The sequence below is a fragment of the Uranotaenia lowii genome, chromosome 3 (assembly GCF_029784155.1).
Source record: "Uranotaenia lowii strain MFRU-FL chromosome 3, ASM2978415v1, whole genome shotgun sequence".
Taxonomy (NCBI): Eukaryota; Metazoa; Arthropoda; class Insecta; order Diptera; family Culicidae; genus Uranotaenia; species Uranotaenia lowii.
Window position 1 is genome coordinate 324645350 of NC_073693.1, and position 19468 is coordinate 324664817.

Genomic DNA, 19468 nt, shown 5'->3' on the forward strand with positions numbered 1-19468 from the left:
TGTAGTTTGGATGTTAATTCAACTTTTTTCAAATACCGCTGTTTGTAGATAACATGGCTCCTTAAAAGTAATTTTATGTTTGTCATTCTAATAAATCTCATCAAAAGATAGTTGACTGTATTTCGGTGAATGAGAGAAATGCAAACAAACAAAAACAATAATAAACCGGTCAACAAGGACCAAAACAACAACATTCGACATTCAAGGCAAAGAAATTTGTTCTCAAAATAGATTCAAGTTTGAAATTATCATATTGTTAAATATATCATGAAAGCAATAATTCAACGAGTAACAACAGCCAAAGTAACTGGTAAGTGAGTTTCAAAAACTTATTCACACACATTCCTGAATCTGATTACAATGTGACCGAAATGCAGAGTCTTACGAGGCTGAGAAATACTTTGCCAGAACTGAACAAATAATATGAAAATTCTTTACCTTGTGCCGCTTATGTTTTCGCCGATTCCACCGTTACGATGAGCCAGAAATTTAAGATCAGATGAACTTTTCTCAAATCATAGCAAAGCTTATATTTGAAAATATTTTTGGAGGATGAACAATCCGTAATTCAATTGAAGGAGCAAAATTCTTGAACTTTTTTTTTTATGAATTTTCTAATCGTAACAGCTGAAGTTTTTTTTTCATAAATACACGGAAATATGGGGATTTTTTTTTGTATTATCTGGCCATTTGCGCCCGGGGTCACCAGATCTTCCCCAAAAAGGATAACTTAATTCGTTTTTGCATCTTGAATGAAAACACATGTATTTTTTCAGATTTTTTTTTTCTTTTTAACGAATAGTCACCGATGATTTAATATTAAATGCTAGTTTATTGGTGTTGCGGTGAACGACTAAAATTCTTGTTGAAGTTAAAGTTAATGACGGATAGATAAAGCAGATGCTTAGTAGAAGAAAATTTATTTTATTGGAGTTGAAATTGAGGCAAGAGCATATTTTATGGAAAGCTTGGTGCGTTTATGTCCGATTGGGCGGTTTAGACTTTTTGTCCGATTGAGAAGCACGTGCTTTACCAATCCGTCGGGTTGGATGTATGGATGAAAAACATTTTAAACAAATACTATTTTGTCGTGTTTTGTAGAGTGTTTGCAGCAAAACTGACGTCAAGTTTCATCCAATACTCTAATAACTTGTTTGTTTATGCCCAACAAAACTTAGACCCCATACCTATGGACATCGTCTCTCTCCAATTTAAACTTGATTTTGAACATAGTTTCATTTAAAATGCACTATTCAGTCGACATATCTTTGTATCGAGAGATCGTTAACGCATGAGTTCGAAAATTACTACCTTTTAGGTGCAATCTTCAAATCACTTCAAAAATCATCCAGCTTTTGTCAGGTTAGAATGATCAAAATGAAGCTACCTATTACGAAATAATACAAAGGAATCCCTTAATCCTAACGTTTGGTTTTTTGTATCTTTTTAGTTGGTGAAGAACTAGTCAGCTCAATCGGAAAGGGTCTTTGCGTGTTGGTTGGAATCTCAAGCGACGACAATGCCAACGATGTCGACTGGCTGTGAGTGAAGCTTTAGTTTTATTTCTATTTTTCTAAATTTTTTTAAACATTTTCAGAGCGAAAAAACTGCTCAACATCCGCCTATTCGAGGACCCCGCCGGAAAAAGGTGGTCCCAGAGTGTGCTCGATCAACAGCTGGAAATCCTCTGCGTTAGCCAGTTCACCCTGTACAACAAGATGAAGGGTAACAAGCCGGATTTCAGCAGGGCGATGCAGGGACCGGATGCCCAAAGTTTATATCAAACACTGCTCCAGAAATTGGGGTCCCAGTATCGTCCGGATATGATTAAGGACGGTCGGTTTGGCGCGATGATGCAGGTTCACATCCAAAACGATGGTCCGGTTACTATTGAGCTGGAGTCACCGGTTCAGAGCCAGCAGGATCTGGATAAACTGAAGCGGGCCAACGAACATAAGGCGAAAAGTAAACAGGGACAGGGAGAAAGCCCCTTAAGTTAGGCTGTGACTTAGTTTTTGGATTTCGGATGAACAAAAACCCCTGAGCCGGAACGCTTATTAAATTAAAATTTATTATTACAAATGAAAAAAAAGAAGTGTTTGTTTTGTTTTCTGATCGAGTACATTTATAGTATAGTAAGAAATATGGTTTGATATTTGATCATTCCAACTCTTGTTTTGTATGATTACTGTTGTTTTTTTTTTGTTCACTCTCTCGCACGTTCGAAATGCGACTTATGTTTTTGCTACATTTGACAAGATTCGGGTAGGAAGAAAAAGGTTCACAAGGGCTTGATTTGTTTTCCGGGAGGGGAGACAGGGCAAGGAAAAGATTGTTTTATCCACTTGTTATTTTTTAATTTTTTTTAATATTTATTGTTTTTCAAATATGTAATATATATATGCTTTATGTATAGAATGTATCGACATCGCTTTACTCCTGTTCAGTTTATATTTTCATATTTCAACAGTATGTAAATTCTTACATTTCTCTTCACGTTTTTTTGCCTTTTGGGGTTTTTTTCCTTTCCAACTATTACCCTAGTGCACAGAATTTGATCCGTAAAATCATGCGTTTGATTTTGTTTCCTTTTTTTTCTCGATCCAAACTTTAGAGAAGTACTTTAAATTTTGTTTAATTTTTTTTTGTTTTTGATGGCATCACCTGCTTTTTCATACACTTTCTAACTAGATAATTTTTCCTTCGTTTGAGGATGGGGTTCTAAGAGGGTTTCCTAAGTCATATATCTTTACTTTATCTCTTCTTTCTAACGGGTGTGTCCTTCGTGAAGGTTACCACACCACAGTTTGAGGCCACGTTAACTCACAATCTAATTTCCTTGGATTTTTTTCTCTTAATTTCGTTCTAGCTTTGTTGTAGTACAAAATAGCATTGGTGAAATAAATATAGAAAAGCTTTCAAACCAAACTTGTAAGTGGCACCCGGAAATAATAGCTGGAAGAAGAAAGTTCGTTCGTCTTCGAGTCAATCGTGTTCAAATTATTACACACTAATGGGTTTTTTTTTCTTCTTAATTCTTGTCCTTCGGGGAATAAACTGGAAAAAATACAAATATACGATAATACGACAAATGTATATGTAATATAAATTCTATGATTACGAGAAAAGGGGACAAAATATGGGTTGTAATTTTATCGAACGTGTCGTTTGGTGAAACCTTCCTTGGGCTTAGTTTTTTTTTTCTTAAACTTGTTTTTTTTTGTTGTTAGCTTGTTTCGCGTATGGAAATATTTCTGATTAATTTAACCAAATCTAGATCCTTTATTCTTAGTGGCAGGAAGGCTAACGACACGCAGAAAAAAATGACACCTAAATTGATATTGAGGGGAAAAACTGTTCGATTCGGTTGGCAAAAAAGGAAAAACACAAAAATTCCACCCAAACAAAATCGATTCTATTAATATGTTAAGAATACGCGAAAACAACTACTACTGGATGGAGTTAGCTCGTCGTCATCTTCTCGTTTTTTCTATCTTCAGACCACACACACGAAATCCAATTGACAAGCTTCGAAATGGGTCTACAATTATGTCTACCAGTTTTGAATAAAGAAAAAAAGTTTTCTCAAAACGGTACCTATTTTTTCTCAGCGTGTATATAAGATAGGTTAAGGTAATTGATCTCAACACATTTTGCTGATGTTAGTAAGATTTGCTTTCTGATTAACTTCGTTCGCTACACGGTTGCGTTATTTGTAGTTTAAACTTTTTTTTTCTGTTAATAAATGGTGTCTTTAAGAATAAATACTTCAAGCTTGTTCCATCTTCGTCTCGCATCCTTCAAACAGATGTGGCCACACACACCTCACCTAACCTCAAAAATTCGTTCTCAACCTCAATTGGTTTCGTTTTTTCTCGTTCTCTCGCTCAACTCGGGATACAATCATCCGCAAAATTCAAACCGGAATCTACAGAGATTTATTTCCTTCTTCTTTTTACTGTTGTTGTTGTGGTTTCGCTATTGTGATTTTTTTTTAAATTCTGATCTATTGTTCCTCTATTCTACACAGAAAAGGGGTTAATTGCTCGTAAACACGTTTATATTTGTTTAACTCGAATTTATTCACTTGTTTTTTGTTTCTTTAATTATTTTTATTACTGATTATTGCGATCCTTTCGCTTCAAGGATCTTCAAGATTCGGAACGAAGTAAAATCGGTTGGCTTTTATTCGGGATTACCAGCCAACTCTCCGTGAATGAGCTGATTCTTAATCATGGGTATGTATGTGTGTGTGTTTTTGTTGATATTTGGGTTTCTTCCGGGCGGCAACGATTCTGGCATTTGGTTGTAGTTGTTCATGAGTTGATTGATTTTCCCCACGTAGAACGTTTTAATTTGCGGATTTTTCCCTCCGTGTTTTTTTCCTCGTGGTGGTAGTGTTAGATAGCATAGAGAGTAGTATGTTGTGTGGCTGTGTGTGTTTGTGTTGTGGTTGAAATTTGTGACACTGTATATGTGTTTCGTTAATGTTTAAATATTATATCATTCTCACAGGACGATTCTCTTTTTCCGCAAAAAAAATCAACCGTCGATCGAAATTCAATTCTGGCAACAATGATTTTCTGCTCGCATCTTCTCGTATTTGATCCCGGCTTTCCATCCGGGATTATTCTGTTAGTTTTTGTTTTTTGTTTTTAATATATCGTTTCGGTTGCTCGTGGCATCTACCACAGCCCGGAGGAGAAACCGCCCGGGGGAATGCGATTCTTGTTGATGACGGCACCGGCTCCGTTTAGCGATGGGATCGTCGTGTTGATCTCCGCTGCGCCACCCGATTTGTAGCCTTCACCGGTCACCGGGTTGCCATTTTCTGGGGGAAGATAAATGGAAAGAAATGAGTTAGAGATATGTTTTGCGCAGTTTTTTTAAAGGTGTAAAATAGCTCAAAATTGCATACTTTCAATGGAAAACGTATTTATTAGAGATTCTAAAGGATTTAATTGAAAATGAAGAAATCCACCACATAATACTTTTCCATTCCTGGAAATTTTCAGAATCATCATCAACAAAAAAAATATTGTTTCTTTTTAATTATTGAAGATTTCAATAATAGATTTCAATTCCGGCATTGCATCTCGAAAATTAGATCTTTATTACTTTGATTTAAGTCTTAGTATTTGCAGATTGAATTCTTTTCCAAGTTCATAATATCCATGCACGATTTTGTTCAGTCAAAAAAATAAAATTTCAAAAATCTGATTTTATTTGTGTAAACGGATTAAACGGACACCGCGTCATTCGTCATTAGCGTGCAGGAAGTCAGTCAGCCAGTCGGCGATCAAGTGAGCGAGTCAATTAGTGTGTGTGTTCCCCTGCCGGCGGTTCACCGGTGTAGCTTCCGAGCTTCGTAGCTCCGGACAGGTCTACACATTTGGCGACCGTGACAGGTAATTTCTCGTAAGTTTAATTAAACGAGAAATTTTAAAGAAAAATCGATCCGAAGAAGGAAAACAAACGGAACACGTTGAGTAAGTTATCATCAAAGTTGTTTAGAAATCAAACACTTAAAAAATTACTCATTATGGAAAAACGTGGTAAAATGAGTCATTTAAATACTCATTAAGCGAAAAGTAGTTGAATCAAAAAAAGCAATGTAGTTGGAAGATTTTCTGAAGCAATTGAGGTGAAAAAAATTAAATCCACTGCCATATGTGATGAATAACAAGCTTTTTTTTTTAAAAAAAAATGAGCGACTTATGAACGACTTATGCCGAAATAAGAATAAAAATGAAATATCAAGCGAGTCGTAAGGACAGCTTGAAATCAAAAGGTGAGTTGAGAGAACAGTCTGAGTAATTGATGAGAAATCAAGCGAGTTGAGACGACAGCTTGAAATCAAAAGGCGAATCTAGAGGACAGCCTGAGTAATTGATGATAAAACAAGCGAGTTGAGAGGACAGTTTGAAATCGAAGGGCGAATATAGAGGACAGCCTGAGTAATTGATGGAAAAAGCGAGTTTAAACGACAGCTTGAAATCGAAAGGCAAGTTGAGAGGACAGCCTGAGAAATTGATGAGAGTACAAGTGAGTCGAGAAGAAATCTTGAAATCAAAGGCGAGATGAGAGTACAGCTTAAGAAATTGACGAAAAAAGCGAGCTGAAAGAATAGCTTGAAATTGAAAGGCCAGTTGAGAGGACAGCCGTAGTAATTGATGATTAAACAAGCGAGTTGAGAGGACAGTTTGAAATCGAAAGGCGAGTCTAGAGGACAGCCTGAGTAATTGATGGAAAAAAGCGAGTTGAGAGGACAGCTGGATATCGAAAGCGAGTTGAGAGGATAGCCTGAGTTCATGATGAGAGTTCAAGCAAGTCGAGACGACATCTTGAAATAAAAAAGGTGAGTTGAGAGGACAGCCAGAGTAATTTGATAATAAAAGCGAGTTGAAAAAACAGCTTGAAATCGAAAGGCGAGTCTAGAGGACAGCCTGAGTAATTGATGAGAGTTCAAGCGAGTCGAGACGACATCTTGAATTCAAAAGGTGAGTTGAGAGGACAGCCTGAGTTATTGATGAAAAATCAAGCGAATTGACACGACAGCTTGGAATCGAAAGGCGAGTTGAGAGGACAGCCTGAGTCATTAATGAGAAAGCAAGCGAAAATCAATGACCAATGTGTTGGATAGTATGAATAGAGAATAAACAGTAATGAAACCAAGAGAACTAGTTGAATTCAATGTTTCGAATTCCGAGTCGAGAGGACAGTTTGTAGTAAAAAAAAGGCTAGTCAAGAGGACAGCTCAAACGATTCAAACCAAGCGGGTTGAAAGCACAGCTTGAGAAAAATGAGTTGGAAAAATATGACATAATTATCTCGACAAAGCTCGAGTTCTTAATTTAAAAAAAAAATCTGTAGAATGAATCTTAAGCATGGTTCGGAGTCTGGAAAAGCCTTGCCCGACCGGTGGAGTTAGTATACCCTACTGTAGGAAAATGTTTGTCGAGTTCAGATTTTCGATTTTTTTATCGATTCTTTAGCATAGAAAACATCTATTAGATTTGTTTTTGTCAAAAACAGTGTCATCTGGTTAGCATCTAGTCTAAGCTTGCCTGATAATTGCTCAAATATTTTTAATACTTCATTTGGAAATGATCCTTTCTTGCCCCGTTGTGCAAATTTCCTTGAAAAACCCGGTTTTCCCGGATTTATTCACCTAATTTGCAAAACCAAACAAAAATTGAACATTTCTGATGTTTCATTTTTGCGCCCAAGAAACGAAATTTAAAGAACGATTCAAAATATCTGCTGATGGGTTTCGATAAAAAAAAGATTCAAATTCTTTTCAAATGTTTGTTGAATAATATCTAAGATTTAGACAAATTTTGCTGGATTTGTCCCCGATTTTTTTTTTTTGGGTTGAGAATTTTGAATTTACATGCCTGGGTTTTTGCCAGGTTTACAGATAAAATAGCCTGGCCCGGATATGCGCGGGGAAATTTCTGGCATCCTTAATCAATTCGATATTGGAGTTTGATTAGCTTTGTGGAGCTTTTGTAGGCAGATTTTGATACATCGTGAGAACCTTAATTGAAACAAACTAAACTAATAAAAGTTGATCTCTCTTGTGAACACTGGAAAAGATCGATCTAACAGAGATCGATCTTCCAGCTCCGCTTTTTTTAGGTGGATCGATCCTACGACCGTTTTACTGTATCGTTCTTGGAGATCGATCTTTTTCTGAAGATCTAACAATCCTAAGGAGAAAACGAAGTAAGGGGCGCGTGTGGGATGCAGTGATGCCATATTAAAATCCGTATTTTCAAGCCCGAAAAAATCGGTATTCGGTATGAAAGTCCCATAAATTTTTTTCGAAGCTTTTCAAGCAAAATTTATTGTAAGAATATTTAAATAATAGCTGTTTTGCAAGTGTCGCGATTTTAAAACATCTATTTTTCTTTTAAAGCCACAGGCCATGCAACGAAATTTTCATCACAGAATCTGTGTCACAGAACACAGAGTTTTGAATAATTCACAGATTTCAAAGAAGTTTCAAATATTCAAAGGATTTTCAAAATCATAATTTTTTGTCCCATATAAAATAAAGATTTCTCACTTTGAACATAAAAAGTATGATGAGATTGTTAATGTTAATTGATATTTTCAAACAAATATGTGAAAAACCCCAATTTATCATAAATTTTCAATGAAGTTTAAAGGAATAGCATCACAGAAAAATATCACAGAATTTTTAGGTAAAATCACAAAAAGTCTGATTTTTTTTTTCAAAAACACAGATATTTTATAGGAACCTTGATTGTGGTATTCACTCTAAAAACTGTTATCATTTAGTATTTTTATTATGCTTGATTCTTAACACTGAAAACTTCGCATGGGGATAGCATTTTAGTGTTTATGTTTTAACTTTTAATAACTGATTTCGGTAGATCTTGGCGTCCTGAATCCAAAACATTTTTCAATGCTGACCATCACTTCTAATTTTGATGATTTGACGTGTGAATTTCAAAAGTGATAAGTATTGCGTAAAATCAATTATTGAATACTAATATGCTAATAGACCTAAACTAAATCCTTAACTTATATAACACGGAAAAAAGCTTATTTTGAATCAATTTATTATCATGTGGTTTTTTCAGAGATACACCGTTGTAAAAAAATTGAATTCTACAGTTTTTAGAAATTTTCATCGTCTAGCTTACAACTTTTTTTTACATTATTCAAGAAAGTAATTGCGAGATTGAAGAATTTAACTCATTTAACAACTTTGTTGATGACTGCGAAAAGATTTGATTCTCGGTTTTTTTTTTTTGTTTTGATTATCTCGGACATCTGCTCAGGAGACGACAGACTTGCCAACTGAGCTATATCACAAGCCCTGATTCTCGGTTTTAAAAATATCAAAAATACAATTTTGTTTGAAATTTAATAACATTTCATAACAATTTCCGTTTTTTGCAGATTAAAAAAAGGAAGAAATTGGTTTATTAAATTTTAATGAATTTTATGTATTTTTACGAATTTTGAAAAGCAAACAAGAGCCAACGAAAAAAAACTTATAAAAAATAATTTGTAATCAGGGCCCCAAAATATTTTAAAATTAGCACTTATTATATTCATAGCATCTCGTACGTTTTTAAAATTTTTTACTAGTCCTATTTTCCGCGAGCTTACACATATATTGGTTCCTAAGTTTTATGCGTTAAACTTTAAGATGTGATCTTTGAAAGTCTTAAACTGCTATAATCTCTGATCAAGATTCGGTCTAAAGACAGTTCGCAAAGAAGACAAAGATGCTATCGACTACGTTGAGACTTTCTTGCTTACAATTACATTGGTTTGAAATTTGAAAAACTAAAAAAAATATTTTAGTTATATTTTGAAAAAAAAAATTTTTTTTCTGAGCGAATTTTTCAAAAATCGGTATTAGGTAAGGTGAGTGCTCCTACTTTGGACCTAGAGCCTACTTTGGTCCTAAAATGCCGAAAATTGTAAATAATTCATTTTGCTGGCCTATCATACCATTTTTTACCATTAAAAGTCTTTCTGATAAATTTTGCAACGGTTTTTAAAAATGTATCTTCTCATCAGTGGTAAATCAGACAGCTCCATTAGTGGGGCGTGTATTGAGAAATTGGAGTGTTTAAGGAAAAATTACGATTTTTTACTGTCCAAGCCAAAGTTTGAAGAAAAATTACTTTCACTGTGAAGAATATTTACCATTCTACCTATATTTCCTAAAATAAATGAAAATCTATGGAAAACTCGGAAAATTTGAAAAGGGTCCAAATATAGGAAACTTTCGACTTTGATGTTTCATGTTTAGACCTGACATCACCAATACTTTGTATCAATACCAACAAATCAACAAAGGTGCAAATTTATAATTGGGGCATAATTCAGAACCAATATTGAATATTTCTAACATTTCTTGCCAGCTTTAAAAAAAACTACAAGTAAGTAAACACAAACAAGTTTTATCTATTGTTCTGCTGATAGAGCTGACGGGGATCAACAAGTTTGTGATATTCATAACAGAAATTTTAGTTTTTTTTAAAAGGGAAAAAAGCTGTTATACTTTTGTATGATAATAATTGATTGAAGATTATATTTTCAATGAATTTGTTTATCAATTTTCAAAAAACCATACTTTTTATAGGAATTTTTGTTCTAGGTCAAATGAAAGGAACCGGTCCAGTACCAAAATAGGAACAGTAGGTTCAAAGTTGGAAATGTTGATCATCTATATCTTTGCAAATCTCTCAAAAACGGCAAAACCTAAGTTGAAAATTTTCATTGACACTTGCAGATAAGATCATTACTTATAAATGAATTTCCTGAAAGATATAAATTTTCCGTCCATTTATGAGAAAAACATGATTATTTAAAAACCAACGCTTAAAGAGTCCAAAGAAGGGCAACTCACCCTATATACCGATTCTTTGTCAAATATTTCATTAAAAATCGGTACAAATACCAGAAAATAGTAATGTGTGGCAAATTAAAAAAAAAAACAAACTGATGAAAATGAATAAATCTTATGAATTGAACGCACAGTCTTTTAATATTTAAATTGGATGGATCTATATTCAAAATATAATTCTAAATGTAATGTTCACAATCTCGAACCTGAAAAAGAAACCATTACTGATAATTGCGAATCTATATTAGAATATAAATCTTGATTATCAATCTGAATTCTTAACTGAATCATGACTTCCGAATTTCAACTATGATTCTAAATTATGATTCTGCATCTAAATTTGAATCCATATCTCTGAATCTTATTCTGGATCTGCATTGAAAACATGAATTTCAATCTGAATTCTGAATTTGAATATAAATTCTGTATCTGGATTCTGAAATCCAGTTCAGAATGAAAAATAAGGCAAAAATTTAAGAAAATAATAATCGAATTCGGCTCTTTAAAATGTAAAGATATGAGCTGTTTCAAATAAAGAATTCATAACAAAAAAAAACCTTGATGAGAATTTTTTGCTGAATTTAAATTTTGAATCATAATTCTGAATTTGCTGAATTAATTGAATGGCATGTGTTACGATCAACACCGCTGGGCTCGATGGACGGCCCTGTCGAAAAGACAAAATGTCAACTGAATGTCATGAATGTCATGAGAGAGGAAAAGCAGTAAATCGGAATAAAAAGAGAGAGTAGGAAAATTAAAGTCATTCTAAGATCAGATTGTAAAAGAAGTAGAGGAAAGTTAAGCAGAGAAAAGTTCAAGTAGAGGAAAAGTTAAATTGAAAATTATAGTTCAAAAGAGTACAATAGAAAGTTAAGTGTTTGGTCGTGGACGAAGTAAAGCCATCTCATTTAATCAGGTTAAACCTTTTACATTGCCAAAAATACGTGGAAATTGTTCGTTTGATGTTGGATTGTTTGATTTACAGGCAAATTTCTATTGAAGCTCGCGAACAACATTTTAGTTTGCCACGTGTGAACAAAAATTAGTTTTCGGATAGTTGGAAATTTCAAACTGTAAGTACTCGATCCCCCTTCACGATTGACTCAAGATTTGCTTTTCAAGTTTGTTGTACATCCAGATCTATCTCACAAATTTCACTAAGGTCAGGCTGCTTGAGGAAAACCTCATGTGCGAAACTAAAGTTGTAAGTTTCTTAATTCGCATATTTTCTGAAAAACCTATCAAACATGCATTATAAAGAAATATTTTAGCTTTGATCTGCTACTGGCTGATACAAGGAATAGTTAAAAACCTGGTTTAAATATTATCCGAACAGCATGGAATAATATTGCATGATTTTTAGTTTAAACATAGCTATTGACTCCAAAAAAAATGCATCTCTAAGCAAACTAAGGTTTAAAATTAAAAGCATCGACAAACATTTTTAACTTGAACTTCTTTTGAAATATAATGACAAAAAATGACAAAAAAGTCAAATAGACAGAAACTTCAAAAATGACAGAAATAACAAAAATGACAAAAACTACAAAACTGACAAAAATGATAAAAAGTACAAAAATGACGAAATTAACTAAAATTCAATACTTTGTCATTGATTTCAATTTTGTCACAAGTCATTTTTATAGTTTTGGAAATTTTGGCAACATAGTCACTTTTGTCAATTTTGTTAACTTGGTCATATTTGTGAATTGTGTAAGTTTGTCAAATTTGTTATAAAAAGTACAAAAATGACGGAATTAGCAAAATTTTAATATTTTAATCATTGATATCAATTTCGTCACTAGTGATATTTGTCAATTTTGTCAGTTGAATCAATTTTGCAGGATTTATCCAAGGAATATTTAAAGAAGGTAGTGCCAAGGCAGCCCTGCTCTAGTATTGGTACGGACTGTGTCGTCACAATCACAAAAAATTTATGAATTTACTATGAAATTTGCCTTTGCCTTGCCTGGATATTTTCCACTTTTAAAATTTGTTATTCTAGAAGAGTTCTTGCACTTCACGATCCGTAGAAAAAAAAAGTTGGATTTTCGAGTAGTTTTTTTATAAAACAAACCATCGAAGTTCTAAAAAATGGTGGATTTTTCCAACTTTGATTTGCAAAGCTTTGAAATCAGTTCAAAGTTTTCCATGAAAATGTTCAAGTCAGTGCGGTTTAAGATGCTTAAAGTATTCAAAACACAATTTTTATATAGAACCACAATCATTTATTGGTATTCTAGTACATCGAGTTAACAATCATTTAAAAATGTGAATTGTTCTACATAAGCATTGAATATGGTAAACCGGTTGGATGAAAATCATGACAATCAACAACACAACACTCAATATCAACCAGCAAAACCTTTTTTAAGCTTTGTTTTTCTACATTTTTTTCACGTTTTTCCTTCAAGATGACATTGCATTTATTTATAAAATTAGAAAAAAAAAAACATAATACAATCTTCAATGGACCAAAAAAATTCTTATCAGAGTAAAATCAAGGCCTTATCACACAATTAAAATGAAATTGGGATTTATTTTCGTTCTGAAACGTGCTTATCTTTGAAATATCTGCCATTCGCATATACATTTTCAATACATTCGTTATTGTGACGTCACAAAAAAAAATCCAATATGGCTCTCGACACTACCTTATTTTAATTTTTTTTGGGATTTATCCAATTAGTCAGTTTTTTTAATTTTTTTTTATTTTTGATAATTTTATGAATTTTGACTATTTTGCTATTTTGGCAATTTCGACAATTTTGTCAACTTCTTCCTTTTTTTTTAAATTTTGTCAACTTGGTCATATGTATTTATGAATTTGGTCAAACTTTGTGAATTTCGTCAATTAAGTTAATTTTTTAAATTTTGTCAATTTGGTAAATTTCAAAATCGATGTTGTCAAATTGGTCAATTTGATTATTTTCAACATCTTTTTTCGTTTGATGTTTTTTAAGTTTTTATTTAATTTAAAAAAAAAATTCAAATACGAAATTTTTGTGAATACTTCTGAATATGCCTCAAGTTTAATTTTTCATTTTAAAATTTTGTCACCTCGACATTTTTACAAATTTTTGTATTTTTGGCAATTCAAGCTATTTGGATAATTTTATCACTTCTGTTCATTTCGCCAATTTTAAAATTACATAATTGAAAATATTGACATTTTCAAAATTGCCAGAATTTAAAATATCTATAGTAAATTTGACCAATTGTTGTACCTTACGTGGGAGCATCGTATTTGACGAAAGCAAAGTAGTTATACCCAATAATTTTTCAATTTATTCGTGTCTTTCACTTCAGAGAATACTCAGGACAAACGTTGAATTATTTAAAACACATGGTAGGGATTTTTTTTAATATGTTTTTCTGATTCTTATATCTCTTTTATTTGAAAGTTACCATAGACTGTAACTGCAAAAAAGAGTTCATTTATTGAGATTGTATTGAGAATGTATTGTATACATTGAAAAAAAATGTCATAGAAACAGTAGCATACAAGATATTTCAGGTTCTAGATTCAAAAATTTCCAATTTGTTGCAAATTATGTTTTTATGTAAAAGTTCTGATTATTTTAAAATACTTGAACTTATTAAAAAAATAAATTTCAGTTTTTCTATTCATTTTTGTTAAACTGCGTTCGAAATTTTTTGATCAAAATTTACATCATTTAATCGTATTTATTTTTCATTTAATTTTCATTTGTTACCGTCAAACGGGGCATCATGCAAATGCAGGGTTAGATGCAACATTTGTATACCACAACACTCATTCAATTTTCATTTCAATATGCTGTAATAAAGTTATCATTGAATGATACCCAATTGATGATGACATAGTTTTTAACATCGTAAAAGTGTTTTTTAAAGTTATTAATTCTCATAAATAAAAATTAAAAAATCGAACAATAGATGTACAAATTTTTACATTTTTCGATGCCGTAAAAACTTTACCTCGTATGACGGATTGGCTTAATGTTTTTACCTACAAACTTTATATTGCTTTCATGACCCCAAACCAACACTGTTAGTGTATAAATATTTTTTGGACAATCACCATTTTATTTTAAATAAATATTTTCATAATTCACTTATCTGTTTGGGGCAAAATGAAACAAAATTAAAATCAGAACTAAATCTCAGAAATCTCATTTCCATATGCTGGAATATGATTGTTTTGCATTATGCGTTTGTTAACATTAAAATTTCATCCACCCTAAGATTTATTTACATGAATAAAGATAATGAAATATTTTGCTGTATTTTTTACCCCTAAATGTATGCAGCAGATTAACACTCTTTTCTTAAAAACATTTTTGACAGAAAAAATGTAAAATTTGATTCGAACAAAACCAAAAACTACTGCAATTGGTGCTTTACGCGTTATGACATCAAAAATGTATCAAAAACTAGAAATTTTCAAACGTTTTCATTTGATTTTCATTAATTACAGAGTTTGTTGCAACTTACCCCTTTTTCTTAGTAGGATAAAAATCGCATTTTTTTCTAAATTTAAAAATAACTGGTAAAACCAATAATTTTTCTGACTACGTCAATTTGGTGTCCCATCAGCCTTAAAACTTTTGATGTACAAGAGGTATGATTATCTGTAAACATTAAGATTTTAGAAGCCATTGAAGTTGAAAAGTGTTGCATGTTGCCCCAGTTGACGGTATTATTTTTTTTTCATATACAGTACGTTCAAAATTGTATAGAAATTCAAAGTACGCACACTGGCACTGGCACTTCGACTTTGAACTTCCATAACTTTTTACTCAGATGATTTTTTTATATCAAATTTTCTGCGTTAGATGGATCAACTATCACACTATTTTACCACAAAATTTGAGCATTCTGGAAATCGGACTTTTTGGACTTTTTTCATTCATAATGCAATATCTCAGAAACTACGCTACATTTTGTACATCCAAATATAATCAACAGGTTGTAAGAAAGACCCACAGTCAAGTGTATTAAATCAGGTTTTTATTTAAGTACCTACAAAATATGATTTCAAATTTATTAATTGAAGGGATCGTGCTTTTTAAAGAACGCTTTAAAACTACTGAAGAAATAAGAATAAAACGGTCCAATTCGAGAACTGAAACCAAAAAAAAAACTCTACAAGCGTGATGCAATCCAATCGAAAGGGGAGTTTCCCGATTCTTAATGTTTTTTTTTTTTTTTTTTTGGTGCAGCAGAGAAAGCAGTGTCGTTTTTTGGTTGTCTTTGCTTTACCTCCTCCACGCCTCGTGCTCGGTTTCCGCGGTTTGTCGGCGTAGTCCTCGACACCGTTTCCGGTGACCGGATTCCGTTGGGCAAATCGGGGCGAGCGGGGCGTCTCAGCAGATGTTTGGGACGCAGACGACGAAGACGTTTGGAACGAGGACATCGACGAGGACTTGGGTGACGATGCGGAAGCTAGAAGAGTGACATTAGTATTGGATTGTTGCGCGATGTCCTGCTGTTGCTGTTGCTGAAGTTCTTCGTCGTCGTGATCGGTCACACTGATTATGATGTCGTCACTGATGCAGAGATTAATGTTGGACGCATAGGTCGGATTCAGGGCTACGCCGCTCGGATAGAATTGGTCCTGGTGGCTGAGCTGGATCCGCCGGGACGGAGATCCGAGCAGTGTTCCCAGGGCTGAGGACACTCCGGCCGTTCCGTCTCCGCGGGGCCGGCCCAGACCCAGGTGCTGATCCTGCTGCGGCGAGTATGCTGAATCCGATCCGGAAGCGTTCTCTTCATCACCTGCCGCAAGCAAATCCCGATGGAGGTTTTTCGAGGGAGTTTCAAATTAGGACAACAATTGGTAGCAACATGACGGAGGAAGGGTTCCATTCATAATTTGGATGTTGGGTGACAGCACATTCAAGGAAAGAAAAGATCAAAAGATTTAGAGAAAAGAAAAAGATTTCCAATACAAACAACAACAAATGAATCAAAAACTAACGTTCAAATGGTTCAAAGTAACTAAGGTGAACGGTTGCAAAGCTTGATTGCGAGACGGGGTGTTTTGGGTGCTGACTTTGTTACAGTACTGGTACTTTGGGGGTGTAGCCGAGCGAGATAAATTTTAGAAACAATAAAAAGAAAAAACAACAGCTAAATCAAAGAACTTCGGCACCTGCTATTTAGCCAAAGACCATAACAACTATGATGATTTTGTCAAACATTAATCAACGAAGCAATTTGTGTGCAGCAGCGCAAACATACATGAAATGCTTCATCATGCAAACATTAATTTTTTTTTTCGAAGGTGGCTCATTTGTTTTGGTGGTGCCTTCTTTCATCTATACAAACTAAGTATCGGGATCCAAGCTGAGGTCGGTGCAAATTTTTCGGCTAAACAATTTTTAAAATGGAAGCTACTTTGGTTTGGGTTGGTTCAGGTTCACAAGTTCGAACCTAGTGGTGCCGAGCATGGGTTAGATCTGGTTTAGTCACGATAGGTGGCGTGTTCGAGTAGATTTTTTGTTCAAATTTCAAAGGTTCACATTCAGCTTCATGTGTAAAGCTTTACAGTAGCTGAATGGTTGTGACTTTGAAAGTTATCACTGTGATTTTTTTTTTCTGGCTTTGTATCTCTGTCGGGTAGACAACCTAATGAGTTGTGGCTAATTTGATAGTTGTGCAAAGTACAACGGCTGCCCGGAGAAAAAAGGCTTCGAAAATTGTTTGATGTATTTGTCATAAATACTTAGGAAGAAACCCACAATCATTGCATGTTGAACTTCCTACAGAATTATTATTGGACATAAATGGTTTGTTTAACTGAGCATCAAAAACAAAATAAGAGAATAATAAGCACAAAAGTTCATCAGCCTACTGTGTCCCAAAAATCCTTTCAAATCAGAAAACCCAAACGGTACGTACTACAGTGAGCGAAACATAAATAGTACCAATTTTTTTTGCCTGTTAAAATATGAATGATAATATGAACAATCGTTAAAAATTTCGTCTACAATTTGTTATAAATTGAATAAATTAACCATAAGTTTACTTTTTTTTTTGGATGAAGCAATTGGTGTGGAGGACAAAAAAAGTACGAATAGTACGTTGTAGAAAACAATAATTACAAAAAAAAAATCAGGTCAGAGAAAATAATTTTGAGGTGTTTTCTAGTATTCCAACAGGTTTTTAAGAGATTTTCCTCGCGAACTTAGAAATTTGACATTTGAGGTTTAATATTTTATCAAACTGCTTAGTTGCTTCATTAAAATGACGGAAACTAACGTAACACAGATTCTGGGCTGAATCTGGATCCAAAGACAGGCATCTCATTTTTCCAGTGTCAAGTCGTAAATGACAGCACCATCTAGCTGTTCAACGGAATTAAGACCCATTTTCGACTACTCAGGCATAATTAAGTTGTGCTTGATGATTTTCTTTGAGAAATAAGTTCTCGCTACCGCGTGAGTGGCCTGGAAATTTTAAGATCAATGAATGAAATAACTAAAATTGCTCCAAGCTCACTTGAGAATTTTTAACTTGTTTGTTGAGAATATTCAGAAATTTTCAGTCATTGGCATGGTAGTCACCATGCGGTTATTTGATTTTTTTACGGAATGTTCCAAATTTGCTTAAAATTTTGTAGGCAACTGGAAAAATGCTGAAAAAATCCACTTGTAGCAACTGGTTACAGAAATAACTATTTATTCTAACTTCGGAATATTTAGAAACTGTTTTCAGTGTCCGAATGTTCACCTTTTAAGCTTGTTTTCTCCTCAGATCGGTTTGTACGAAAAAGAGTACAGTTTTTTTCCATCGTATTCCTCCAATCCAGTTTTGTCTGGATCTTCCAGACTTTTTGGACTTTTGTCAAACATTTTTTTAGGTTTCCAGACCTCCAGAATTTTGTCATTTCTTCCAGACATTTCCAGACTTTAAAGTTTCGGCATGAATTTTATGACAAATCAGTCAAAATTAAAAACTTTCGTTGCAAAATGGCAAGAAATAACTCTAATTAGTAATTGAAAAGTGAAAAATGCCACCAAGATGGTTATAAAACAGGAAGGCAACACCACCACAAAAGATTGGCTGGCATGGATAGTGTATAGAATGTTTAATTATTATCAAGTGATGAGTAACCCAAAAAGAGGTAAAGTTCGCCATCCGGACTTTTCCAAACATTTTTTCAAAATCTTCCAGAAATTAAAAAAAAAAACACTTGGCCTCCAAGCTATGCCGGGAGAGATAAATCGAGCCGTCAGGGTTGCCAAAATTTTTTTTTCTAAAATCAGGGACTTGTGAAATGAGAATCAGGATACGTTAAAGTAACGGAAATATAGCTCAAAGTGATGACCTTTCTTTTGGTTGTCGATCCACATTTTCACTACAGCAATGGTATCTAATGCTGTTCCTTACAGCCCATTTTTCATCACATTCGCAAAAATCAGGCAAAATCAGGCTTATTTTCAAACATTAAGGAAATCCAATGGCTTATCAGGTGTCAGGCTTAGCCTCGAAAAATCAGGCAAGGCACAATTTTCCCGATTGTTTGGATAACGTGCCGCTAATTGAGCCAACCCCTTTCTGAAGATTACCAACAAATAAAAGTAAGCGAGAGAATTCCCTCATCTGGAAAACATATTCCGCATTGTGTTGAGGAGAAAACTGAGAAATGAAAAAGTTTTTTTGTACGTTTACGAGAAAAGATGCTGCTCTCAGATTGCTACCTTCAAAGGTTCCAGGTGCTCTGATTTCTCAGGATTTGACCTGATTTGCGATAGGTCGTCCTGATTTTTCAAAATTCATTTTTTGAATTTTTCAAATGGTCTACAAAATGTCCTGGATGTTCCTGATATTCTATAAAACATCTTCGAATTTGTAGTTCAATGATGAAATCATCGATCAAATCTGTAATAAAATAGTTGAACCCATTTAACCGATTGTAATCATCGGTTCTTACGATATCTAATTGGTGCTTTTCGATATCACCTGCTGGCTAACCAAGAAGCTTCTCACTTCTGTTGCATATATTGAGGCGTCTACAGCATCTGTATTTTGTCTTCATTTATGCAAAAGAGGCCGTGAGATCAGCCGTGAGATCCGGAGGCG

General features: G+C 33.7%; 2 protein-coding genes across 10 annotated transcripts in view; one reads left to right on the forward strand and one right to left on the reverse strand.

The window, feature by feature from the left end:
• The window catches only part of LOC129750907 (microtubule-associated protein Jupiter), a 619733-nt gene that overhangs the window by 427693 nt on the left and 172572 nt on the right, over positions 1-19468 (reverse strand). For 6 of the 9 annotated variants that reach the window (XM_055746094.1, XM_055746100.1, XM_055746095.1 and 3 more), the window contains 2 exons: positions 15644-15826; positions 2055-4831 (listed from right to left, as the gene is read on the reverse strand). The exons of 2 other annotated variants lie outside the window; for them this stretch is intronic. In XM_055746094.1, the coding sequence (XP_055602069.1) occupies positions 4686-4831; positions 15644-15826 (329 nt within the window). In that variant the 3' untranslated portion in view covers positions 2055-4685. Of the gene's footprint in view, positions 1-2054; positions 4832-15643; positions 15827-19468 lie in introns of those variants that run through there. One more of the 9 variants, XM_055746103.1, reaches the window with a different exon arrangement.
• LOC129750908 (D-aminoacyl-tRNA deacylase-like) lies at positions 158-3385 on the forward strand. The gene is made up of 3 exons (XM_055746104.1): positions 158-310; positions 1451-1541; positions 1598-3385. The coding sequence occupies exons 1-3, from the start codon at positions 268-270 to the stop codon at positions 1998-2000; spliced, it is 537 nt and encodes a 178-aa protein (XP_055602079.1). The 5' UTR covers positions 158-267; the 3' UTR covers positions 2001-3385.

What these genes read in the sequence shown, in the direction of transcription:
- LOC129750908 (XM_055746104.1), top strand. Translation starts at nt 268, where the DNA reads ATGAAAGCAATAATTCAACGAGTAACAACAGCCAAAGTAACTG. An exon ending in AACAACAGCCAAAGTAACTG is followed by an intron (nt 311 to 1,450) that starts GTAAGTGAGTTT and finishes GTATCTTTTTAG; the next exon opens with TTGGTGAAGAACTAGTCAGC. An exon ending in GCCAACGATGTCGACTGGCT is followed by an intron (nt 1,542 to 1,597) that starts GTGAGTGAAGCT and finishes AAACATTTTCAG; the next exon opens with AGCGAAAAAACTGCTCAACA.